At 45.4% G+C, this 26,203-nt stretch overlaps 4 protein-coding genes across 8 annotated transcripts; 1 reads left to right on the top strand and 3 right to left on the bottom strand.

Annotated features, from left to right (window-relative positions):
• Window positions 1–4,462: 4,462 nt before the first annotated feature.
• Window positions 4,463–6,446, top strand: LOC146295318 (interleukin-6-like). The gene is made up of 5 exons (XM_084695485.1): window positions 4,463–4,522; window positions 4,610–4,818; window positions 5,097–5,195; window positions 5,416–5,559; window positions 5,843–6,446. The coding sequence occupies exons 1-5, from the start codon at window positions 4,507–4,509 to the stop codon at window positions 6,044–6,046; spliced, it is 672 nt and encodes a 223-aa protein (XP_084551611.1). The 5' UTR covers window positions 4,463–4,506; the 3' UTR covers window positions 6,047–6,446.
• Window positions 6,447–6,728: 282 nt separating this feature from the next.
• tomm7 (translocase of outer mitochondrial membrane 7 homolog (yeast)) lies at window positions 6,729–8,343 on the bottom strand. Its single transcript, XM_084695486.1, has 3 exons — window positions 8,161–8,343; window positions 7,270–7,318; window positions 6,729–7,181 (listed from the first exon to the last, which is right to left on the bottom strand). The coding sequence occupies exons 1-3, from the start codon at window positions 8,261–8,263 to the stop codon at window positions 7,166–7,168; spliced, it is 168 nt and encodes a 55-aa protein (XP_084551612.1). The 5' UTR covers window positions 8,264–8,343; the 3' UTR covers window positions 6,729–7,165.
• Window positions 8,344–8,659: 316 nt separating this feature from the next.
• hycc1 (hyccin PI4KA lipid kinase complex subunit 1) lies at window positions 8,660–23,277 on the bottom strand. 4 transcript variants are annotated; one of them, XM_084696146.1, is made up of 12 exons: window positions 23,131–23,277; window positions 20,289–20,386; window positions 17,167–17,248; window positions 16,638–16,739; window positions 16,258–16,437; window positions 15,910–15,990; window positions 15,701–15,816; window positions 15,421–15,516; window positions 14,995–15,111; window positions 14,722–14,809; window positions 13,740–13,896; window positions 8,660–10,938 (listed from the first exon to the last, which is right to left on the bottom strand). In XM_084696146.1, exons 3-12 carry the CDS (start codon window positions 17,215–17,217, stop codon window positions 10,436–10,438), a joined length of 1,491 nt encoding a protein of 496 aa, XP_084552272.1. In that variant the 5' UTR covers window positions 17,218–17,248; window positions 20,289–20,386; window positions 23,131–23,277; the 3' UTR covers window positions 8,660–10,435. The 4 variants fall into 4 exon arrangements, with proteins under 4 accessions (XP_084552272.1, XP_084552273.1, XP_084552271.1 ...); XM_084696147.1 differs by having other exon boundaries at window positions 20,289–20,383; XM_084696148.1 differs by lacking the exon at window positions 20,289–20,386 and adding an exon at window positions 12,352–12,695 and having other exon boundaries at window positions 10,799–10,938.
• A 411-nt stretch (window positions 23,278–23,688) lies between these two features.
• On the bottom strand, window positions 23,689–25,937 carry LOC146295315 (uncharacterized). Of its 2 annotated transcripts, none has more exons than XM_084695880.1 (4): window positions 25,714–25,937; window positions 25,133–25,223; window positions 24,819–25,040; window positions 23,689–24,534 (listed from the first exon to the last, which is right to left on the bottom strand). In XM_084695880.1, exons 1-4 carry the CDS (start codon window positions 25,768–25,770, stop codon window positions 24,143–24,145), a joined length of 762 nt encoding a protein of 253 aa, XP_084552006.1. In that variant the 5' UTR covers window positions 25,771–25,937; the 3' UTR covers window positions 23,689–24,142. The 2 variants fall into 2 exon arrangements, with proteins under 2 accessions (XP_084552006.1, XP_084552005.1); XM_084695879.1 differs by having other exon boundaries at window positions 23,689–24,537; window positions 25,714–25,934.
• Between the last annotated feature and the right edge of the window lie 266 nt (window positions 25,938–26,203).

The raw sequence follows: 26,203 nt of genomic DNA, 5'->3' as shown, positions 1-26,203 counted from the left end.
TACAATCCAACCCTTAATGTAGCCCAACTCTAACATCAACACAACCTTAACTGAACACTTGCACCCTCTAAAATTCAGAGAAATAGCACTTGAACTTGAGGCAGTGGATCAGTTTTCCTCCAGTCCTCCGCAATATTTTAAGTCACCAGCCCCCACTGAGTCACTAGCCCCCACCTATGTCATATGGGCGTGTACCCCATATGACATAGGCTACACGCCCATCTCTCTTACTCACAACCTGTTTGAAAGAAGCAGATTTCACAGCCCTGCAGATGTCAGCGATGTTTCTTGGAAACAGCAAATCAAGCAAAACAATCTCGATGGTTAGATTTCAAGAGTAGACCTAGGCTATAAATAGAAGGAAAAAAACGGATACAAGAGTAGGCAATACATATTTACATTATATTTACATTACATTTATTCATTTAGCAGACACTTTTATCCAAAGCGACTTCCAAGAGAGAGCTTTACAAAGTGCATAGGTCACTGATAATAACAACAAGATAGCCCCAAAGCATTGTAGGTAGCCAAAACAAGAAGCACACATTGTGAACAACCCAAAAATAAGTGCCAAAGGGAAGAACCATAAGAGCATGTAGTTAAGCAAGTTACAATTAAACAACATGAATCTCTAAGTGCAAGTGTACCTGTAGAAAAAGCAAGCAACAATAAAAATACAAATAAGATTAACTAAAATAGAATATTTTGCACCGAATACAACAGTTTACCACAAACCAAGAAGAGCAACAAGTCTGTAAGCAAGAGTCATGTGATCCTTGAGGAAACTAGCATTGGGTTTAGCAAACCATTCCAAGTACCGTTGTACTCCCGGAACAAGTACGTCTTGAGCCTTCTCTTGAAGGTGGAGAGACAGTCTGTGTCTCTGATGGAGGTGGGGAGTTGATTCCTCCACTGGGGGGCCAGGCAGGAGGAGAGCTTGTGTTGGGACCAGGCGGTCTTGAGCGGTGGGACCACCAGGCTATTGTCTGAAGAAGACCGTAGTTGGTGGGTGGGGGTGTAAGGAGAGACTTGATGTAGTCGGGTGCAGTCCTGTTCACTGCTCGGAAGGTCAGTACCAGGGTCTCGAATCTGATGCGGGCAAGGATGGGTAGCCAGTGGAGGGAAATGAGGAGCAGAGTAACGTGGGAGCGTCTGGCTAGGTTGCAGACCAGGCATGCCGCTGCATTCTGAATCCTCTGAACAGGGTGGGTTGCGCATGCTGGGAGACCGGCGAGCAGCGAGTTGCAGTAGTCCAACTTGGAGAGGACAAGTGCTTGGACAAGCAGCTGGGTGGAGTGCTCAGACAAGTATCTCCTGATCTTCCGGATGTTGTAGAGGGTGAATCTACACGACCGGGAGACCGCAGCAATGTGGGCAGTGAGGGAGAGCTCGTCATCCATGGTAACCCCAAGGTTCCTGGCAGATCCACCGTCGCAGATCCTAGGGTGATTGAGAGGTCGTGGGAGATGGAGGGTTTGGCCGGGGAGATGAGAAGTTCTGTTTTGGCGAGGTTCAACTGGAGGTGGTGCTCGGTCATCCAGGCGGAGATGTCTGCGAGGCGGGCCTCAATCCTAGCTGAGATCCCCGGATTGGTCGGGGGGAACGAGAGGTACAGCTGCGTGTCGTCAGCGTAGCAGTGGTTTACATATAATCATTACATATAATCATTCAGCAGATGCTCTTATCCAGAGCAACTTACAGTAGGCTAAGTACAGTGACATTCATCCCTGTAGCCTAGGCAAGTAGGGTGAAGTGCCTTGCCCAAGGACACAACGTCATTTGGCACGGCCTCGAATCAAACCAGCAACCTTCTGATTAATTGCCCGATTCCCTAACCGCTCAGCCATCTGACCCCCTAAATAGAAAAAAGAACAGAATACAAGCAGTAATTTAACAAGTTTTATGTTTATAAAGTTTGCAGGTTTGTTTTAGCCTGGCTGCCAGCCCAACTTAACCCCGCCCACAAAAAAAATTGGTGGGAAGTTGGGTCTGGGGTAGCTCGGTTGGGGAAAAACTATATCCGAACAGGAGCTGTTCGGACCAATCAAATTGTCAGGGCGGGCTATATACGATGATGGACAAATGATCAACAGTAACGTAATCAACCACGTCACCAAAGAGCGCTTGGGTTGAATTCGTTTTCATCAAACAACATACTACGTTGCTCTGATTAGTTGTAGGTATATCCAATTGGGTGAAGAGGCATTTTTTCAAGAGTTTGGTTGAAAAACGCCCCATACAGCCCAATGGAGAGTTCTCAGACTCATATTCTGACTAGAATTATGAGTATGACAACGTCAGGCTAGGTTTGTTTACCATTTATTTGCAAATTTTTCTTATCAATCTTGGACCTGTGTGCCACACAGGGGTTAAACTCTCGTCTACAATGAGTGTGTTCATGTCACTGTTTTAGAGCGTTCATCACAAATACCACAAATATTCGATAAAGAAAATCCAAAAATGAATAGGCAGCCCTACACCTAAAGTTGCGTAATTATTTTAGTGAATTAATGGTAATTTATAGTTTTTTTAATTAACAAATGACCACATCCTGATTACCAACCCTTTTATCAAGTCTCACTATACTTTTTTGACTGAAACCAAACTGCTTCCTCTAAACTCTACTTAGCAAACATTCCTGTAATGGGGCATTCTGATTCATGCCCCAGTTACATAAGTCAGTGTCAGTCCATTATTACAACAGTAAAGACTCTCTGGATGAAACCTCCATCCTCCTCACAGTTAAATTTAAGCGACCCCCCATAAGAGGAAAGCCCCACCAAGACCTCTTACACCATCATAACTCCTGTTGCATTGGTAGTAGAGTTGGGCAATATGACAAATACCATGGGAATTGACGGTGGGCTTAATCTGTATATTTTTTCACTTTAACCCTGCATCAAGATCCATGAAATCGGATCTGTATGGATCACGGATTAACATTGGCCCGTTGCACCACAAGCCACTAGTCCGAATATGGCAAACGCCAATTCAAGCAGTAGGCTAATTGTTGTTGATAGCCCAACCCTAAAGGCCGTAGCCACATGATAAGTCGGCCTAAGGATAACGACGAGGTCGGGCATGCGTTTCCGATAACGATGGATTGTTAGCCTGGCTGCCAGCCTAACTTAGCCCCGCCCACAAAAAAAATCGGTCAGGAAATTGGGTCTGGGATCGCTCGGTTGGGGAAAAAGTATGTCTGAACAGGAGCTGTTCGGACCAATCAAATTGTCAGGGCGGGCTTTATACGATGATGGACAGATGATCAATAGTAAGGTAATCAACCACGTCACCAAAGAGCGCTTGGGTTGAATTTGTTTTCAACAATCAACATACTACGTTTCTCTGATTGGTTGTAGGTATATCCAATTGAGCGAAGAGGCATTTTTTTACAAGTTAGGTTGAAACACGCCCCATAGTCACAGCCTAACAGAGCGGTTTCAGACTCATGTTCTGACTAGAATCATGACTATGACAACGTCAGGCTAATGGATCATAGCAACGATCGAGCAAAAAAATGAACCCATAGATATTTCTTACGTGCATTTCCCAAACATGCTTGTAAGGAGTAGGCTAATCTATGCACTTTCAAGAGCTAAGAATTTTCAAGAGACACTTCAGCTAAGATGTCTTTTGGAACGGCCAGTAAAACTAAAATTCGTTGTACGATGGATTCTACGATCAATTTAGGCCTACGACACTTTCGGGAAACGCAGCCCTGATTGGTTGTTTCTCTCAGTTGATGGTTGGATGTAATGTGGATCATGGTACTCTCTCTTCTTCACTTGGCTCTTCTTCCGCTGGCCCTCCTCATTTGGCCTTGGCCAGGAGTAATGCCTTGTTTCCTTCTTGTTCTCTTTACAATTGATAAGTCATGGTAGAAAAAGTGTCAAACCTCAATTTTGTATAATGTTGTGGGTGACCTTGTTAGACCTTGTGACTGGTTTAGGGATAGTCAGCTTAGTGGAAGCGTTTTCCTGCAGATCAAGAGGTTGCAGGATAGAATTCTTCCTGTACGTTGCTTTGGAAAAAAGTTTCTGCTAACTGATTTTTATTCATTTGCTATGTTATTACATTTAATCTTCATTAACTTCACTTTGGGCATTCTTGTCCTGCTTTAACAATTGAGCAAGTGAGAGAAACAATTCCAGCATACGTGGTTACTATTATTACACATTCCAGCTAACCCATCTCGAATCAGGCCAAGAGGCCCGTATGAAAAACCCCACACCATGACCTCACATTCACTATTCATGCCCAAAATGTTGGATTAACTGGGTAATATTGGTCAATAGTTTCAATGAGTCAACTAATTTCTCGTGACGCATGTATAATGAAGAGGTTGTTATCAGCTAATACATCAGATAGATAGGAATACGTTACGCATGAGGATATCCTATGAGAATAACCTAGACTATAAATTCCCAGCGCATCACTAAACATTCGAAATGCACCTTAATCATCTCTGGTTACAGTGTCCTTCTCTGGTTAATAAAAGAAGAAAAAATGTTTTCTTTGACAAGTAAGTTGCTTATCTCCTAGTTCCTTGTTTGTCAGTGCGGTCTATTCAGACACTAACGGCTACCTGCATCGGTTTCTCTCTTCGCAGAAACGTCACATTTCGCCTTAATGATAACATGCCTACTGCTAAATGCAACTGGTAGCCCGGTCCCGACTCCAGTCTCCGAGGTCCCTTCAGAAGAAACGTCTGGAGACGAGCTGAATGTGCCGACCTCTTGCACTTTCGGCGCGTCGAGTAATTGGGAGAGCAAGATAAAGGTTCTCGTTCATGAAGTCACGGCACTTCAAGGACAGAGGGTGAGAGTCAAACCTGGCAAATTTTTCATTCAATGTTTATAAAAGTATTGAAGGCTTCAGTTGAAGTCACGGTATGTAGAGTGAATACAGGTAAAGTGGGACACTTAAACTTGATCTTTTATGTCTCTGTGTAAATACCTAAATTATCAGAACTCATTCAGAGTTCATCTTTTGGGGGTAAAGGTTTTCTTCAATTCATCTCAGTGTCTTTACCTGTATTCACCCTACATGTGGGGTGGAACTAGATGATTTAACTGATGCTGTTCTTTTGAAACTAGATCGAAGAACACAAGTTTAATACTTCAATAACGGACTCCCTTAAATACTACACGCTGTCCACACCAAAGGCATGGTGTTTGAACAACCACCAAAGCAAGGTAAGAGTTTTTAGTTTCTGGTGCTGTGTCTTCTCTTGCATATTCTTAAAAAGCACACATTCACTTGTGATTTTACCTTGTTTCTGGTGGAGACATTGGATTTGGACACGGGTGGCATTAATCATAACATATATAAAAACGATATGCATGTTATGATACTAAATAACAGAATGAGTACGTGTCTTGCTGATGCCAGTACTGACTCTTTGCCATTTTGTAGGAGACTTGTCAGGAGAAGCTGTCCGAGGGCCTAACAGAATACATGGTGTTGCTCCAGCATGCAGAGACAGAGTCCAACAGCTCAGAAATGGTCTTTTCTATCATAAACCATACCAAGGACTTGCTCCACCTCCTTCAACACAAGGTATTGGTTTTCATTTATTTAGACCCCTACTTTAACCTTGCATGTTGTTATATCTATATTAGTGGATTGGTATATCCTATAGGGCATTCGATTGCAGACTAAGAGGTGGTTTTGGATAAAAGCTTCTTAATGAATATTTTTTTTATTACATTATATTACAGGTACCTTGTTTATATCATCAGTCTTTAACCCCTACAATAATGCACACAATTCAAGTAATGCTATTTCAAGTAGCAAATTCCAGTGGTATCATTCTGTGTTCATGTGTTCTGCTCCTCTCCAGAGGAAGGATTCCAAGGTCATAGAATTAAACATGAAGGACCAAGACAAGCTGCTGAAGGAGCTGTCCGGAGGCACAGAGTGGCAGAAGAAGATAACAGAACTAGTGATCCTGCGCGACTTACGAGCATTCTTGGCTGACACCAAGAGGGCTCTGTGTAAGTTGGAGCGGCGCAACAAGAAGAAAACTTCTCTGGAACAGATGTGACCTGGGTAGTAATAGTGTATTGGTGCCGTAGACAGAACTGTGCTTTTTTACTTCAAGTGTATCTGCATTTCTGAAAACATCAATTTTTACTTAGTACACTGGTCTATTTATTGTTTTTGTGATTTATAGTGTAAACTGACTTACATTCACTGCAGTTGAATCCTATGTTATGGTAGTTCAGATTTGGGCAATACTTGAATAAGGAATGTATAAGTTATACAAGAATAATTTATTATGGAAGCACAAATTTATTTATGCATATTGTATTTGTTATAGAAAATTATCTAAAACTTATTTTGTTGCAGTAACAAATCAAAATATATTTATTTCAAATGCAGTTACCAGTGTACCAAAGTTACCCGTCTTTTATGGATTTTATATTTAAGTCATATTTATACCCAAATAGTGTTAATGTATTTTTTTAAATGCATACGTTTTCATAATTTATTTGTAAATTGACATTTTATTATTGAATGCATTTGAGCAACTCATATTTGCATTGAGGAATATTAAAAGTGAGAATACAAAACACCTTGTGTGCTTGTTTACACTATTAGTTTATTCTTAACAAGTATTTTCTAGGCCCAACAGGAGTTTAATTGTTGCAGTAGTGATTGAAATTGAATAACAAATAAACAAATTCTTACACTGAAGGTATGTATATAAAAAAAAAGAAACTAAATAATTCCCCTATACTTTATTCAGACGTACATGGATCCATTGCATTAAACAATTTCTCCACAGAAGCATAACCTGGTACACTATTACACTGGAGTCTCTGGTCAAGTAGTCTTTTCTCTTGACAATCACTCCAATGTGATTCCAAGAGTCCAAATTAGATGTATTAGCCAGTCTTCACTTGTCCAGGATATATTGAAGCTACATTACTGGGGACGTATAGGGACCTTAACAGCACATATATATTCCATACACATATATATTCCATACACATAGGTAAGTGGAGAGACGGCCAACATGTTTACTTGGACAGTAAGATGGGTGTCGGCTCTTTAGTTGCAGTTTGTGGGGATGAAATGGTGTTTGTTTCCTTTGTAACTGCTGAAGGTCGGTGGGAAGGGTAATGTTGAGAGAAGGTGATTGGTCAGGCGAAGGTCTTCTTTAACCCCACAACAAACTGGACAACGATTAAATATATATTAAAAACAATATTATAAAATGTCTTTAATACAAAATAATTTGACATAGAAAGACATACACACTACCTCAAGACTGTGGGTTCTGGCATTCCTGGATCCGCCCCTCGTTTGAAACCTGATGATCAAGGACAGAAGAGGGATCAATGAGCCTCTTCTAAGGCAACTTGACACAAGTTGATGTCATCTCTAGAAACTGTCCCACCACACCTCACTACCAAAATACTTCCGCACACACATTTGTGTTTGTATTGAAATACTGAGAATAATCTGAAATGGAAAATGCCTACTCACTGATTTCACCCCCCCCCCCTCCCCCTCCCCCTCACGCCTTCCAACTCTGATGCAAGGAAGTTATGCAGGGCCTCTGGCTTCCCCAATGCATCCTCAAATAACTCCGGAAACCGTGGTCCTCTGACTAGTCTACTAAATAGGTCAACTATGAACACTCAGTAGTTATAGAAACTTGGATGCCTTACACACAAATCAACTTCTGTAAGCCGATGGGCAATGCAAACATGGTGCAAACTTCTTCCTTCCCATCACTACTGACACTTTAAATGTACATTTTCAAATAGTATTTAACATTAATGGAACACCCCAGTAAGAGAGAGGAATACCATTTGACCAACACAACACCCACATCTCATACTGCCAACCACTGTGGCTCTCAAGTGCCTCTGATATGGTGGTATGTATGCGCCTGGTAGGTTTACGGTACGTTTACGGTTGTCGTCCCCATCAAGAATGTTCTCATGGCTGCAGTACCATAAGCTATGCATGGGCTATGATTAGGCTTTGGGAGTCGAATAAATTAGTCCAATTTGGGTTGGGCTGTACCGTTCACCCACGCTTCTTAGAACTGGATGAACGTCACAGCAGCTCGCCCAGCCTAAATGTTAGTACTTAGAATGCTGGCTAACGAACGTGGTCAGTTCTGCTCACCGCCTCTATACTCACCCAAGTAGAGAACCGTGGGGATAAAGCCCCATCGGATGACAAACTGTCCGCACTGGAACACCTGCTGCAGACGCTGTTTTGTCTCTTTGCTAAGTTTTGCCATGTTTCCCAGCAGAGCTTTAGCTTCAGCAGGTCAAATACGACTTCACGACTTGTTAGCTGCCAATGACGTAAAACAGGAAGTTAATGGATGTATGGCCGTAAAGAGGCGCATTGTTTTGCGACAGTAGATAATATGAGGTCAAACGCGACGAGCGCCACCGAGTGGACGCAATTAGCTACACTATGCAAAATGATGATCCACTAAAGTTTACTTTGTACAGTTAATCATTTACATTTAGTCATTGTAAAGTTACTGTATTGTAACGTTACATTCAGCAACATCCAATGCTGATTTAATGTACGTTATGGGAAACTCCAAACCTCCAAGAACTATACACCAGCAATGTAGATATTTAAGTATGGTGGACTATATTGTGTGTAACAGATGAGAACAGTCTGAAATATAGAAACACTTTATTCCCAGGAGTTCTAGCAAGAGAGTAATCTTCAGACAAAAAGGCCAATAAACCAACAACTTTAGTACAACAGTATGTACAACTCACCAGCCTATTTTCACATTCTGTAAACCAACATACAGAAACATGATGATTGTTATTTGTTCCTCTTAGATATAAAACAGTTCTAAAAACACTTATATAATTAAGGAACACACTTTCTCTGGGACAGTGGGCCTGTGGAGCTGTAGGTAGATATTTTAGAACACTTAATGTTTGAAGGAGTTGTCTTACAGTAGATTTCCACAGTGCTCTGTCTGCCCTACAGATCGGTTCTGTCAATAAGGAGGGGACCCAAGCAAGTGGTGGATCTAACAGACATACAAACACAATTTTACTATTGTACTAACACCTAAAAAAGGAGTGGATTGGAGTGGAGAAATCAGGATGCACAACCTCAAACTGACCCCCTCCCCTCCCCCCCCCCATCAACAGATAAAGATCTGTAAATGGTTGGCTTGGTGTTAGAAATATAGTGCATGCTTCACCTTTTGTAGAACAGCTGAACACCAGCCATATTGCTTTCTCTTGCTGTGAGATCTGCAGTGGTTTTGGAGGTGGGGTGGGAGCATATGGATTGATCTGGGATCTTGGTTTTGCCTTGCTACTTTGGCGTGAGGGCTGTGTCAAGCAGACGCTATTAAGCTCTTTCAACACTGTACGTGGGAGTGTTAATACTGCCAGAAAACACAATGCTCTCTCCCTTTCTGGGAAAATACCACAGCTCAAAGCATTCTTTGCTTTTTTTAAATACCAGTCTCTCTCTTTCATACAAAAAGGTCCACAGTTTACACATCACACAAAACATTGTATAGATCCCAAATCAAGTAAAAAAATAAAAATAAAATTCCTCCAAAGGTCATTACGGGGTGGACAGCCAATCAGAAGGTGCCAGGGGGAGGGTGTGGGAAAGACAGAGAAACGTATTGCTTTCACAGAACGACATCAACATTTTCCTACTGTAAACAATCAGAACATATCCTTATATGAGACCTTTGCTCATTTAGCTCATTTAAGAGTCACTGAATGAAGAAGCAGGTAATTGCCGTAGCAACAGGAACACAGGATGGGAGGATGAGGGTGGGCACAGGTCACGGAAGGTTATTGTAATTAAAATAATAGTTTACTTCTGTTCAGGAGAATCATATCCTGTATCAATCAGCAGCCTTTATTCTTAAAAACAGCCATGCACACTAAAAACACACACACACACACACACAGTACATACAGTGTCTGCCCCATCATAAGGGGCGTAGTCAGGGGGGATGTATGGGAAGCCAAGCAGGACAACAAGATTTAATTAAAATATTACATTTCCAAATCCTTGCGGACACAGTTTTAGTGATGCACACACACAGACATACACACAAAGACGGCTGGGCAGGGATTCAACAAGCTGCAGTTTTGTCAACACATCACCAGATGGCAGTAAGTCTGTAGTTCCAGGGGTAGGTTGCCAGTCACCAATTCTCCACCAGGCCTTGATGACACTCTCAATGTGGGGATGACAGGAGTAAAGACAACTCCTGGGCTGGAGAGGGAGTGGTGGATGGTGGCCTGGAGTGTATGACTGAGAAGGGGAAGGAGGAATACAAGTTGGACGAGGACAAGGTGTATGGTGTGTGTTCTTAGTGATCTAGTCCTACTGGCAGGCTAGTTCCAGGTCACAGGTACAGGGTCGGGGGCGATGTTGTTCCGAGAGGAGGGGACCTCAGGGTTCAAAGGTCACTGCCGAGGTGCACACTGATGCTGGGAGAGCGCTGTGCATGGTTAGGGACGGGGCTTAAATACCCTAGCCCCTCCTCCTGCAAACTACATGAGTAGCGCCCAGTCTCAATGGCGTGGTTACCAGGAGGGGGGGCATTGCCGCCAGCGTGCTCGAAGGAGCGTGAGAAGACGGCGCTGGCTGTACGTGTCAGGTTACTGAGAGCCCCGGCCTTGGGCACCGATTGGCTGGAGGTCAGCGTCAGACGTTTGAATGACAGCTCCACACTCTCGCTTGCCGCCCGCCCCATGGAGGGACACGCCTCCTTATCCTTACTGGCTCGCCCGCCCAGTCGGTTTCTCTTATTGGCCTTTCCCCCGGGTGTTGCCGAGGGTACACTGTTGCTCACGGTGATGGTGGGTGGAGTCAGGTCAGGCCCGGCCCCACCCGGCCACACACCCTCGTCCACTTCAGAGATCTCCATCAGCTCGTCCGGGGAACCCAGATCCACTGCGTCTGGGGGGGGAGAGACAGAGAGAGACAGAGAGAGACAGAGAGAGAGAGAGAGAGAGAGAGAGAGAGATTAACCGAGAGAAAAGGAAGTACCACATGAAAGAGAAGGAAAGTCACATCTCTGTCATTCAGCCTGTTTTATACATTCAAATGAAGCCACAGTCATTCACACCACATCCTGAAACCAAGAGCATAGAAACTGGTTTAGACCACAGAATTTAAGATTACAGTGGTAACTCTAGTTCAGGTCTTTACTTCACACCTAACTAAAACCAGAATGTGTCACTAGGTATCGGACAGAATGGGAAGCAGGCTGTATGACAGAGTTCAACTACATTATGGAATAGAGGGGTGAGATTGTCACACACACACACACACACACACGCCAGCTAGGTGAGACATTGTGTTACAGGTATCAGGGATGATCACAGTCCCAAAGCACAAAGCAGGAGTGAGGGAAGTGTAGTTAGCAGAAAGCTCAAGAGTCACCAAAGGAACAGGCACAAACACACCCACACATATAGTACCAGTCAAAAGTTTGGACACATTTTCCCATGAAATGTGTCCAAACTTTTGACTGGTACTGTACATACTCACAGTCTAAAAGACATTCATAATCTCTTTCTTACACACACACACACACACACACACACACACAGGAATGATACCCATCTTATTCTATCACTGTACACCAGTCACCAGCTGATAGATAGGCAGGTCCATCACACAGCTAATAAGAAGTTTATAAAAGGACTGTAGTTTACCCACATAGGGGCTTGTACTTAGCAGAGCCCCATGTGTGGCTGGGCTTGCAAGGTCCGATTCACTTGAGATTTCTCATTGTGGATATTTCACTCAGATTCTGTATGCTTTGACATGAGCTGGCATCCAATCCATCAAGAGCTGCCTATCCTCCTCAGCTACTGTAGCTACCAATCAGGAGGGAGCAGTCTGTCTCCCGTGGCAACCCTGGTGGCAATGTGTCGGGAGTGAGACCACAAAAAAAATACCAAAAATAAAAACGTTGCAGCCCTTGATCCCACAATGCCCTACGGCTGCTGGTGACTGTCACACTCTTGGTGTTTCAGTTTTCAACCGGAACCTGAGGACAATCTGGTGCTCATATCAAGATTTTCCCCCCACACAAACAGTATTAGAACATTCGAGCTTCCAGTTAAGGAAATCATCATTCCGTCTTGGGCTTTATTTATTACAGGTGAAGAGATGGAGAGTGAGCAAGTGAACGAAGGGAAGAGGCTGGATCAAAAGACCGAAGAGAAGGATGAAAGGGTAGTGGGATTTGGAAAAAAAAGGTAGTCCTTTATAGAAAAAGGCCAGGTTGAGTTGCGGAGGGCAGCACAAACATTAGTCAGCTTTCACCATGCAGTTCCAGACCAAGTCCCAACACACGGTTACCTAGGTTACCCCTGGGAGTGGGCGGGGGAGAGGAGAGGGTGGAGCCTAGTGCTGGCTCCTCCCTGTGGAGGAGGGCCCAGTACCCTCATCCACCAATCGCCTCACAGACTTCTGCCTCCTGACCTCCTGACCCTTGGGGTTGGGGGGGTCGTGACCTCTAGTGTCCAAGCTGACCTCGGAGGCTCCGCCCAGTGGCTCGGGGTCGGGCTGTGTCCGCAGGTCGGAGCGAGGTCGCAGGGAGTCTCCGTTGGGCATGCGCTCGCCGCTCACCCCCGTCACACTGATCTCGGGGATAGATACCCCCCCCAGGGCGGGATCACTGTCTATACTGACCTCCTGGGATTCTGGTGGTGGTGGTGGGGGGGCGTATATGAACACAGAGACATGGACACATGGAGACACATGCACCATGGACAAACACACACACAGATAAAAACAAACACATGTCACAAAAAAAAAAACACAAATAAATGTAATGGCTGAAAGAAAACCAAAAGTTCAAAAGACAGAAATCATAGTGATCCCACAGTAGACACGACGGGACTAGCTCTACCTGGAGGACAGTGGACATGACGGGGCTAGATCTACATGGACTAGAGGACAGATGAGATGAAAGCACTTGAGCTCACTATTTCACCAGATCCACAGGTGAGTCTGGGCTGAGTGGGACTGAACCACGGGACCATGAAACAGGAAGGGTAGGAGGAGACTTCTGGGTCATGATTAGCTGTTCCTTACTGTGCAGGACAAACTTCACTTTTCGATTCTATTCAATGCGAAGATCATGGTCCATGGGCTACTATTTCCTGCTCTTTTGCGTGTGGAACACTTAAGGAGCTTCACACCTCGGACGAGCCAATCACTGCTCTGACTGGCCGTATCTCTCTGGATGGACCTCCGCTGTTTCCAACTCCTTCCTCCCTTGTCTCATCTCTTCTGCTGCCTGTCTCTCCTCTCAGCTGCCTGCATCAGATCCGGGTCTCCTTTCCTATCGAGGACCCTGGAACAGCTCGAAGGTAGTGACTGACCACAGGGAAAGAAACACCATCGAGAAACTCGACATGTATGTGGGATGTGAGGGATCTCCTGTCTGCACTATTCTGTCACCTCCAGACTCGGCAGAGAGGGATGATATGGAGGAGGGATACAGGAGAGGAGATGAACAAGTGATGGTGTAACGACTGTCTCTCTCTCTTCTCTGATCTGAACACAACAGCGACAGACACGCAACCAGGTCTGTGTGGCTAGCTTCTACAGACACAAGTGTGTGCCTGTGTGTGTTTTTGTGAGCGAGTGAAGCCCTCATTCTGTCTCTTTCCGGTAATGTTTGTGTGGGTGTTTCGACTGCAAGTCCTCTGACTGTGTGTGTGTGTGTGTGTGAGTCTCACCGTGTCTCTTCCACCGGTGCCCCCTGATGGAGAGCGAGGTGACGGCGTTGCGGGAAATGCGTGAGGAGGTGGGGGTGATGTCCACCTGGATGCTGCGAGCCCCCTCCTTGCTCTTCAGCGCCGCCCCATGCAGGGACGACTTGATGGCGTTGCCCACCTACGGGGGAACAAACACCATTTATTTTCAGTCGTGTACATTTTCACCATCGGCGGGAAACTGTGTGTCCACACACACACACACACACACACACACACACACACACACACGTGCTGAACTAACACCTGAAGGAATTTCCACTGTAAGAGTCTTCTGTGTTGCCGTTTGAGGCTCCCAATACAACTGTATTGGCCCAGGGTGTGTGGTGGCCTCAAGTTAAGTCCAGTCACACAGCTCAGATACTCAGGGACTCAGCACCATAATCACCAAACACAAAACAACAAAGCCCTTTGTTGGTCAGCTGCAACTGCTACACAGGCCACGTCACTAGTCTATATACGCCGCTAGTCTATATACGCTCAAAAATCGGACCAAAACACGTCCTAAACCTCAGCTCTCCAGTCTGTTCTCTGTGCATAGATTATGTTGCAATTTGAGACATAATTATTCGACTGAAAGATTATGAAATCTCTGGAATTATTTAAGTATTTTCATTTTCACATCAATATTGCTATTGTGCGTGATCTGATCTGTTGGCTGGAATACACCTTTGGCCTCTTGTGCTGCTGTAATTCGTTGAGATACTGTCCAATCCCTTGGCCCCTGGACCAACAGGATTACAGATTAGCGTTCCAGAGTCTAAACCATGCAAGTAATCTACTTGGATTACATGTAGGCCTACGTTGCCAAAGAAACATACACAAAATGTCTCTCTCTCTCTTTCACACACAGTTCCTAGAAACACACACACATCCTTCGGCCACGGCCACCCCAGAGAGGGTGTAGTCATGTGACCAGGGTGACCGGAGACACCATGGCACCCACCAGCAGTGCCTCAGGGAACAGTTCCAACTGAGCTCTGTACAGAACGTCATCCAGTGCCTTAGAACCCACGTCAGCCTCCCCGTTACACCTGCAGGAGAGAGAGAGAGAGCGAGAGAGAGAGGGCGAGAGAGAGAGGGAGGAAGACAGAGAGAGCGAGAGAGGGTGGAGAGGAAGATAGTTTGTTTGTGTTGCTGTTGTGTGTCTACAGTTAACTACAGTTTCAGTTTGGGATGTGTGTGTTTGTGTGTGTTCTGGGGGGGGGGGTGCACTCACAGGGCGTAATGTATTCCCGTGATGAGCTGGACCAGGAACTCTGATGTCACAGTCATTCGGGCACTGATGCCTTTGTAGCGGCGTAGCTGTTGCCGAGGGTAACCGCAGATACACACCCTGCATGGCGGTCCAATCAGGGAAAAGAGAATACAGACAGCCAATGAGGATCACTGAAACCTTGTTGAATCGATTTGGATCTGTTGCTAAGTTCATTACAACCCGAGCTGATGCTACTGAAGGACACAGCCTCTCATATAAAGCTGAACCAAACCTCTCCTTAGTCTGGACTAATGGGAACACTGCTCACTAAGACCTGAGGGTCTCTTTCTCTCATCTATGTTTTCTTCCACAATAAAGCCTTTAATCTGATAAGGAGATGCTACCAGAGCAGCGGGAGTATTTGGTGCACCTGTGTTTGTGTGTTACCTGGAGCTGAGCTGGCAGAGTGACTGCAGGGAGGAAGAGGTCATGTAACTGAGTGCTGCATTGTAACACAGCAACAGGAAGGTCAGCACCTCAAACCTAGATCACACCGTCACACGCACGCACACACACACACACACGGTCAGACACATGGTCACACACAAACCGCAACATGACCCCAATGCCACCATAAATGTTATCACAAGTGAGCTTATCACAGTGCAACCATAAAACCTACCATAAAAGGAGGAACAAGCGTGAACGCACCCTTGGCATGTCTTACCTGTTCTGAGCAGTGAAAGTCTCTCTCTGGAGGTGGGGCCCACTGTACACCACCCTGCTAAGACCATGGTTGGCTAAAGCACCTTCCGTCAAGGCCAGAGAGCCAATGGTTGAAGGCTATAGATGGGGGTGGGAGGGAGTTAGGCAAACTTCAGAGCACTTTTCCATCTATCAATGGTGGGGGAAAGGTGTTTGTGTGTGTGCGCTCACCTCATGGTATACTGAAGGCTTGGAGAGGGCAGGGATGGCGAAGGAGAGGACTTTGCTCTGTCCATCTTTGTCTACGATTTCCTGTCGAGGAGGGAGAGAGGGAGGGAGGGAGAGAGAGAGATACGGAGAGACAGAGAGGAAGGGAGGGAGGGGGGAGGGGGCCGAAGAAGAGAGAGCCAAATCAAGTCAAAGAGACAAAATGGCAGCCGCTTGTTCTGAATGACTCGTGTGAAAGCTCCAAAAGACAAATGCGAGCCGACAGTGAGCCGTCACGGATCACTCCAAACACTGTGCTACACCCCCTCCACCCTCCCTCCCTCCCACACACACACAAACACCCAGACTGACCAGGTTGTAGATGCCCAGCAGCAGGGCCTCTATGCAGCCGGAGGTGTGGGGGTGGCGGGCGGCGCTGACGGACAGCAGGCTCCACAGCAGCTCTGGGAGGAACTGCAGGGTGAAGCGCTGGAGACGGGGCTCCCCGCTACGGTAGAACTCAAACAGCTGGTGACACACTGACTCCAGCAGCTGCACACGTACAATAGACGGGCACACACACGCGCGCATAGAGAGTTAAAGCAGGCATAAGGTGACTGAAGTAATACAAAGAAACCGGAGACAGAGAGTGTGGGAAAGAGAGGTGGAGTAAGTGGCAGAGAGAATGAGTGAGAGAGGAGCCAGAGAGCGCGGGTGTCAGAGAGCGGGTGAGAGGAGGAGAGAAGGCTCACGTCACTGTAGTTCTCTCTGATGACTTTGTAGAGCGCGGGGACGAGGGAGCCTTTCTCCTTCAGAGACGCAGCGTAGCTGGACACGGCACTGTCTGGGAGGGTCTGAAACACACACACACGTCACTAGCCTTCCATCATGTGAACGACATGAGTCGACATTTTGTACGATTAGAATCTTAGCATATCTCTAATGTAGATTTTGCGTTCAGCTACACAAAGGCAATACTGCTTCTTCTCACTATCTCATCAAGTCTACTGTCAATTTCTGCATCTGCGAGTGTATTTGTGTATTTGTGTGTATGAAAGAGATAATGTGTTTTAACAAGCAATTCCTTGTGGTGGAGTCCTTTGCCGCTGTTAGATTTGCTGACAGCTAGCCTGCAATCATTTCAGTCTGTGTGAGTGTGTGTGTGTGTGTAGTCTGACAGTGATAAGCAACGGATGGCGTACTGAACAAGAGACGTGGGCTGAATACTGATGATGCAAAGTCATCGTGGGGCTTTCCTTCTACCACACACACAAACACTACCTTAAACTCTGACAGCCATTCCTCCACTACTCCTTGGTCCATAGCCAACATATTCCCTCATCTGATGTAGGACCACTTCTACCTGAGAGACAGAGAGATCATGGGGGGGGGGGGAGACAGGAAAAACGGATTATTAAACACATTCATCCACAACGTTTTCTTTACTGTGAGTGCTTGTTTGTGTGGGGACCTAAAATCACACAGGTTTTCCTCTGATCATTCCTTCCTCCACCTCTATTCTCGTATGCAAACAGCTGCTCGCCTTCAGATACTGCGTTCACCCCCCCACCACACACCTTCAAGGTTACCTTCCCTTGTCAGCCATCACTTGTTGTTTGTAATGCTGTCATGCATTTGACCACAGGCAAGCAAACACACACACAATTTCAGAAACAATTCAAGCATGAGCATTACGCCAGTTAGCCTAGTATAGCACTACAAAGCTGCTGAATGGTGAGGCAATGCAGACAACATGATCAGCAGACCAAACTTGGATTGCAGAATGAATGTGTGTGTGTGTGTGGACCACCTTTCAACAAAGACAGAAATGAAAAGAAAGCAGGGGGAAGAGAATTAGATGGCGATGTGCTTACCTGCAATGCTCATAAAAAAAACAACTGGGCATGAGTGCGGATCATACTCCAACACATGGCAGGGTGCGTGGGCCTCCTCTTGTCTATCATTCTCCCCTCCCCTTCCCTCTCTTTTTCCTCCCCCTCTCCCTGTGTGTGTGTGTGTGTCTCCTCGTGTCTCTGCTGCACACTCAGTCCTCACCATCTCACACGCCTCGCCCCCCCCCCCCCCCCCCCGCTCCTCCTCACTCATCTGGCCGTCTTCCTCTCCTCTGACGGCGTTTGGTTGCCTCTTCATGTCCTACACTATAATGGTGTTACGCAAGAACAAGGAGGGAGGGAGAGAGTGTGTGTGTGTGTGTCTGAGGGGGGGAGGCAAGACAGAAAGAGAGTGAGAGCGAGAGATGGAGAACCGTAAAGAGAGAGAGAAAAAGTGATTGGTGTGTCTAAACGTGCAGCCTCCAGATTTCTCTCCTTGTCACTCAAGGTCCAGGCTCAGATTAAGCTAGTGCCAGTCCTAATCTATCTTTAGTGATGAGATTAGGGAATGTGTGACCCGGGACCCCTCTTTAGGGACAACCGTAATAACCCCCATAACCCCTCCATGTCCCTTTCCCTTCTGTCCCTTTCCCTTCTGTATCTCAATTTCTCCTTCTCGTTTCTGTTTGTGCAGGATCGAAGCCAAACAAGCCAAACAAGGTTGGAGAGACGTATCTACTGCTTTATCTACTGTAACATTCTAGCAGGTTCTCTTTCATCAAGGCATTTTCTCTCTTTCCGTTTTAAGAGCAAATCCTTTCACGGCCATCTACTACGGCCTCCCCCCAACCCCAAATTGCTACTTAGTTGCCCCTTCTTGCTGGCAGGTATATTTATAGACTGTACCATGGTGGGAATTTAAGGGAGGAGTGAGTCATCAAATTGGCAACATTCAGGCAACTGCAGGGAAATCAGCATCCTGCCTCACTCTTTCCTGCCCTCTCTAGTTCTCTCACTCTTTCCTTTTGTCTTTCTGTCAAGTCCTAGAAAAAAAAGGAACCTCATTATGGCTACTGTGTCTGTGTGTGAAATTGCAGGGTAACTTCAGTGACAAAGCTGTGATTAGAGCTTTGGGTGAAGCAGCCAAGAAATAGGAGGACAGATTTACCAAACTCAACCATCCTCCTTCCTAAGACTGACTGACATACACACACCACCAAACACTATTCAGGGCACTATCGGCTAAGTGTCTAGCTGACTAGACAGATGGTAGGGTAGACTGACTGATCTGAGGAAGGAAGAGGTGTGCATATGGATGAGGGGATCCACTGAAAGATAGATCTACACAGGAGGTAGAGTTGCAGGGAGGGAAGGATGGACAGAAACAAGAGGGCGGGTCTAACTGAGGAGGAGAGCGACAGTGATGAACAGAGTTGCAGGAAGAAGAAGTAGTAGTTCATTATCTCTGCTGCCCCTGGTTACCTGGCTGACAGAGGGATTCAAGGAGGTAAACTGCCTTGGATGGACACACACACAAACACACACACACACAAACACAGCAGTTAGGATCATTAATTCAGTTGTTTTTCTCTGTTCTTTCTGTCTTTAGGCCTAATAGCCCACATAGCACCCAAAGCAACAGGCCTCCTCGCCCAGCCCGTCTGGCTGTAGACAAGCGTATGACAGAACAGAGCAAGATTATTGAGGAACATCACAGGTGAGTGCCTGTTCCCTTTCTGGTTTCACAAAACCTGTTCAGGTAGAACAGCTAACTTGTCAACCTGGTCCTAGACACACCCCGCCCAATTTTGGTTTACTTCCCCCTCTGTTTCTGCAACACACACACACACACTCAGATGTTGGGTTGGTAGTGCAAGTCCTCGTGAATGAGCTTAGGATATTGTGACTTCTCTGTCCTCCTGAAAAGGACGAGGAATCCTTTAAACATACCCTGCAAAAACCCCAACACTGCCCCTCTGTTAGGTACACTCCTAATCTTCTGTGTGTGTGTGTCCATTGAGTACAATGGTAGTGTTTTCGGACTGAGTGGTACACTAAGCTCATCAGACTGCTGCCAAACACACGCACACACAGCCTAACTGCAAACACACACACACACACACACACACACACACACACACACACACACACACACACACGCTACAACCAGCCTAACTGCAAACACACACATGCACAAAGTCCATAAAGACCAACACAAAGCAGAAAGTGTTCCGATGTACCCTATTCACAGTAAGAAATGCTCTCAGTCGCAGTGTATGAGTCAGTAGCATGTTTCCATCTTCTGACTCGAGCATTTCACAAACAAATCACCCCAGCAGACTGTTCAGGCAGACCTTCAGCTGGCGGGACCCAATGCTGTTTCTTTTGAACACAGGATAAAATCTCTAACAACTGTAAAAGGTCTGTAAAAGGAAAGGTCACACCCACTGACACATTAAGGCATTCTGAGTCATAAGTTTCAAGCAGGCAAACGGAACAAGTTGTCCCGGAGACAAACAGTCTAAGACACCAGGATAAACGGAGGTCTGTGGAGAGGCAGGGAGTACTTACAGTATTATGGACAGCCAGGGTGAATGTTTAGGTTATCCTGTCTACAAGAGAAACACTGCTCACTCCTCCTTGATTCATGAGAATGACTTCACTTCCTGCTGCACACACACACACACAAGCGTGATATATTACTCTTTCAGGAAGTGAGGGGTGGATGAGCCAATCAGAAAGCTCTGTTTCAGAGGACTGGCAAAAGGGTGGAGAGAAGGAGTGAGAGAGAATGGGTGTGAGAAAGAGAGAGAAGTCTACAGCTCCAAGAAACATTGAGGAAATGTCCTTAAATAACATCACAATCCGAAACTGACTAACACTTGGCTTCACTTGCCCAGTCTGTGACTCAACTGCACTGCCTCCACTAAACTAACCACTACACCACTGGAGTCCTGAAGAGGGGTTCTGTGTGCATGTTAACACTACTTTAAAGAGCAGTGTGAGGTCTGGGCAGTAGTTCTGCATGGGAGCCATGCACGGGAGGGGGGCAGACCAGCAGTTCTGGCCCAGGACGAAGGGAGTCACACTGGTCTTCTGCACGCCCACACAGGCCCCTGGGCATCCGCAAACCTCCAATGCTCTCCCCGCCATCAGTCCGGCTGATGTTTACACCTTTCTTGGATTTCTTGTTTCTGTCTGGCAGTCCCTGGCTCTCTTGCTGGCTCTGCTTGTCTGTCTCTCTCACCGCCATACCTTCCCACCTTCCTTTGCCCATCTAATGACCCTCTGTTACCTCATCTACTCCACCTTTCCCCTTCCCTCCATCTCCTTCTCTTAAGTGCTCCCTGTAGAATGGCTGATTTTCATTGCGGTTCTTAGCTCCTCTCACATAAAGTGCACTGCCTTCAGCCCTTGTTTTTTGAGGCTGTTTAGTGTCTGTACATAGACATGTAGACGTGTGTGTCTATGCGCATATGAACCTGTGCGTGGGTGTGTGTGTCTGTGTGCTTGCGGGTGTGTACATCAGTGTGTGTGTGTGTGTGTGTAATCACAGCGTGGTCTAAGAGCCGTGGGTTCCAAGAGAGGGATCTGACAGGGTGGAATCCTCTTATAGCAGCCTACGCTCTGTCCTCCTCTCAACATCTCCCCCTCCCACTCCCTCTCTCTGTCTCCTGTCTCTCCTTAGCATCCTCTTCGTTGGCTGGTATGCCTGAAAGGATCAGTGATTTACTCGTTATCAACACTATCTCTCTTGCTTCCGTTCCTCTCTCTCCTCTTAGCCTGCCTCCCCATCTCTCTCGCCTCCATCTCTCCACGGTCCCAGGCAGCAATGGGCTTAGTCCTAGTCAGAGAGTTCCTTTTACTGATCCTCCTATTTGGGTTTTTCAGTCCTAATTTTAGTACTTCCGCATGTGGTGATTAGCTGGATTTTCCAAATGTACCAAACTGAAACAGTTCAGACAAATGCCATATAAGGCTCTGTGTTGGGCCTCTGTCAAGTGGATGACCGGGTTCCAACGGTCAGGGTGCTTCAGACCTCTGAGAGCAAAGGAGAACTGTGAGCAGCACCAAGAGGCATCCTGGAGGTGCTGTGTCCCTCCATGGGCATGTATTCCTGTCGACAGACAGGCCCCGGGTCCTGCCCTGCATCCTGGTTGCCTGAGGAAGACTCACTGTCACAGCGCATTAAGAGACCCCAGACACTCTGGCTGCACCACAGCTCAATTTAACAGGCTTCTCTCTCCCCCCTTCTCCTTCACCTCCTTCTCCCCCTCTCCCTCCCCCATAGTGGCACACTTTCCACCAAATATAACATATTTAAAGTGACATCCACTGCTCTAGGGCAATTAGGCAGAGACACACTCTCACACAAAAACACACATCTGAAAAGACAGTGGAAAGAACAGCTCGCTTCCACAATAAATAAGACAAGCCCAGTTGCTGTCTGTAGCTGTGTCTGAAGCTGGGGCTTAGGATAGGACACGGCTTATTAAACCCACATGTTCAATTTTGAACAACATGTGTACCAACAAAACAAATTCATTAAGCTCATTTAGAAATCCGACTACTTGGTGCTGTAGTCAGCTTACTGCGGCACACACTGTCACACACACTCACCAGCCTCTTGCGGAAGAGGGGTTTTGCAGAGTGTTATAGAAACAGGAAAGCGGTGTCACATGAGAGAAATTGAAACAATTCTAACAATGCATTACTCAACCAGCCTCCTGAACAAATAGAGAAGTAGCTCAAGCCTAACTCAGCCTTGCAGGGTGGCTGGTCGTTCGAATAATAGACTATGTACAAGCACATTAATAATGGAGTCAGGTGAGGAATCAATTTGAGCACGCACACAGGTCAAAAGGCACATGCTCATTCATTGAATGTTCCTTGTATTTATCCATAGTATAGCCAGAGACTATCACAAGTTCAATCAGCTTCAACACTGACCTGCATGTGTGTGTCAATCTCCAGTGTAGAGTATGTTTACCATACATATTATAATACCATAATAAACGACATTAGCTGCTTTAGCTAGCTAGTTTGTTGGCAACCTTGGTTTATGAATACGGACTAGCTATCTTGTATAGCAGCTAGCTAGTTATTCCTAGTATTTTTTGTTGCGTTACACTGCCATGTAGATTAGCAAATTGACTAGCTAACGATCGCTTTTTGGCCATTCAGCAGGTTGGCTTTCTATAATGCATTACATTTCTCTTCGCCAAAGACAGATTCGGCTACCAGCAATCCACAAGCTTCTTAGCGGACAGTACAGACTCGAGCAGCAGCTAAATATGCTTACCAGTGCTGGATAATCCCAAACCGACACTCTGATTTGAACTGTCAGTGTGTTACAGACTAAGCGCTTTCTTGACATTAAGATCATGAGAGAGGAAAGTTTTAGTTTACTTACTATCATACTATCTTGCAAATTCTTGCTTTCGGCGTCCGATATCGATTCGACTCGACAGGTAAATGTCTATCAATTACTCCATAAATCTCCTAAATATTTCAACAACATCAAACCCTCCATCTTCATTACTTTCTACACTCAGACTACCTTGAGCTCGAGGACTTGTTTAGAGTGACAGACACATGAGCCAATAGTTTAGCAGATTTAAAGATCACCTACAAATAATAGCCAATGACTTTAGCCGTTGGGGCGTATTTTAATAATTTCCACGGTTGTGGTAGGTTGTCGCTGTCATTGCTGTTTGACAGTTGACTGAACAGAGACAGAACAGAAGACCACCAGAGCAGGCCTTGAGCTCTTGCTCAACAAAAAAAAAACACATAATTGATGTGATTGCATAAGTAGTGAATGAGTGAGAGACATTCCAAAAGTACACTACGCTGCACATTTTTACAGAAATCACTTTAATTGAAGTAAAAATGCATGTGAATAAAATTATATCCGATATCATAGAGCACTTTCTAAATGGATAAATAAATGCACGGCCATCCAGTTAAATGGAGCAGAATTAACCTTTATTACTCAGACGTTAATCCCTCAACTCATGTAGAGACAAATCAGCAGCTTCACATGCAGTAGGTTTTCCTGAACAGGAAGGGGGCTGCATACTTAATTATCTTAAAAGGTTAACAAAAAAACAACACTGTTCTTAATTTCTAATTAACAAAAAAGTGACAAAAAGGTCAAATAGTAGTTTTAAAAAAAAAATATCAAAAAATGTAAAGTAAAAACCTGTGTCACGTGTGACTCAATGTGCCAACTGTGCTATTCATCTGAAAAATGTGGCCGTTTTTTAATCTATGTTTTACACTTTTAACTTATGTTTTTGATGTTAATCAAGAAATTAAGACAAATTCTGTCCTTGTAATCCATGTACACACATCTATATTAGATTGAGCCACATTAGTGTGTGTGTGTGTGTGTCTGTGTGTGTGTGAATGTGTGTGAGGGCCTAGGTGCTAGCCCCTGCTATCTGAGCGGCCTCAGAAAGGACCTCTCCAGCCTGTTTTCTGTATCCTAGCGACAGCTCTTTTGCCCTCCTCACTTCTTGCATGGTCTCCTTCAGGTTCTCTTCCAGCCGACACTGCTCCTGATAGGTCGGTGCTGCCTGCCTCACCTGCTCCGCCATTCGCTCCTCACTACGTAGCAGCCAGCCAGTCAGCTCCTGAAGTTTGGTTCCAGAAGCCACTGTTGCTTTGGCACTTTTGGATACCCCCTTCAGCACCTCCTCAGCCAATCGCAGACGAGGAGGCAGTGACAACTCTGGTTCAGTCTCTGAACTCAGAGGAACCACAGTGAGGGAGAAGTCATACCCCTTTATTTGTACAGCAATCCTGTATCTGTCTTCTGGGGCAGGACAGATATAGAGAGAGATGGAGAGAGATGGAGAGAGATGGAGAGAGATGGAGAGAGATGGAGAGAGATGGGGAAAGAGGGAGAGGTTGAAAGACAACACTTAGACAGTGAGAGATGAAGACACTGAGAGAGCCACCTCCACTTCGTTCAATATGAGTAGGCAGAAGTGGTTGACATCTGGTGAGTTGTGCAAGTATGAGTGTGTGTGTATGCGTGTGTGGGTGTGTGTTTGTGTGCGTCTATGTGTCTATGTGTTCACAAGTGTCCCTCACTATTTTCCTCTCTGATCCTTTTCACACATTCTGTCAGAGACAGGGAGTTGTCATGGTTACAGCCAAAGGCCTGTCGCAGTTTGATGATGTGTTGAGTCATGACCTCAAAGCGCTCCTGTTGCTCGTTGAAGGTCTCTGCGGTGTCAGAGAATCTCTGGTCCAGCTCCGGAACACACACCCGCCGTAGCGTCAACCTACCGCTCCGACTCTGGGTTTTTGTGTCTGTAAAAAACAAACACTCACACATATTGTCAACACAGGCGCACACACAGAGACTCACTGTACTGTCAACAACACAGTTATTAAAAACGGACCACAGTGTGCTGGCCGAATCTGTCGAGCTGACTCTGGTTTAACATCTTCTTGATTTCTGGGAGTAGTGCTGGGCTGAAGCAGGGCCTGCCTCTAAAACACACACACACACACACACACACACACACACACACACACATACATACATGTACACAGAAAAAGAAGGGAAGTAGATATAAACACATGTAAAAAGAGAGAGAGAGAACAGTGTCAAAATGTAAACTGTTATAGCTTATTCTTTCATTACGTAGCTGTATTTACATTACACATAATCAGAGATGTGGCAAAAGGGTGGATTGACGCACTGTACCTACAATACACAAACAAAAACAAGACCTGACGCATTTAACTTTAGCTATCCGCTCTTAAAACATAAGAAACACAGCGTCATTTTATTGCAGGGTCATCTTAATCCCATAAACTATGCATACCATCCATTGTAAATACAGTTTATAAGTGTTTCTCTTCTAGTATACAAACAACGTCAAACCTTTGTCATAAACATAAATATCCAATGCAGTTGCCTATTAAAATTATGTTACAAGTCTTGTGATGTGCTTGTTTTCTAGTGTATTTCTCATACCTCATTGTTGTTCTCAGAGGGAGCGAGAAAGGGACAGCAACAGAATAGAATGGACATTTTGTCGCTTGTAGCTTTTCCAGTATCCAGGTCAATTCTTCTATGTCCCGCATTCCTGGTGACGTCAATATCATGAGACTTAAAGAAAAGTTTTCCTCGTAGTACAGTAACAGGTGAATTGCGGAAACAAAAAAAAAAACGTCCAGGTGAGATGTGTAGTGTGGAAAGCAGGCAATTGGTGTCGCCAGCGTGCCAAAAATTTACAGAAGTTTGTATTCTTCAATGTGTTTTTTGTGTGTGTGTGTGTGTGGGGGGGTTCTTTAAAAGATTATCCTTTTGGCTATTTTATTTTTTGCTATTGAACACCAATATAGATATACATAAATCCACATTAATATAATACAATTTAATACAATCGGTAAGAAATTAGCACACCTTCCAATTTACCTGAGTGGAAGAAAATGTATTGCCTAAAAGTATCCACTAGAGGGCA

Source organism: Hypomesus nipponensis, chromosome 4 (assembly GCF_054491055.1).
Source record: "Hypomesus nipponensis isolate SF chromosome 4, ASM5449105v1, whole genome shotgun sequence".
In the NCBI taxonomy this organism is placed as follows: domain Eukaryota; kingdom Metazoa; phylum Chordata; class Actinopteri; order Osmeriformes; family Osmeridae; genus Hypomesus; species Hypomesus nipponensis.
Note: the sequence above shows the minus strand (reverse complement) of the source record. Positions and strands in the feature narration are given on the sequence as shown.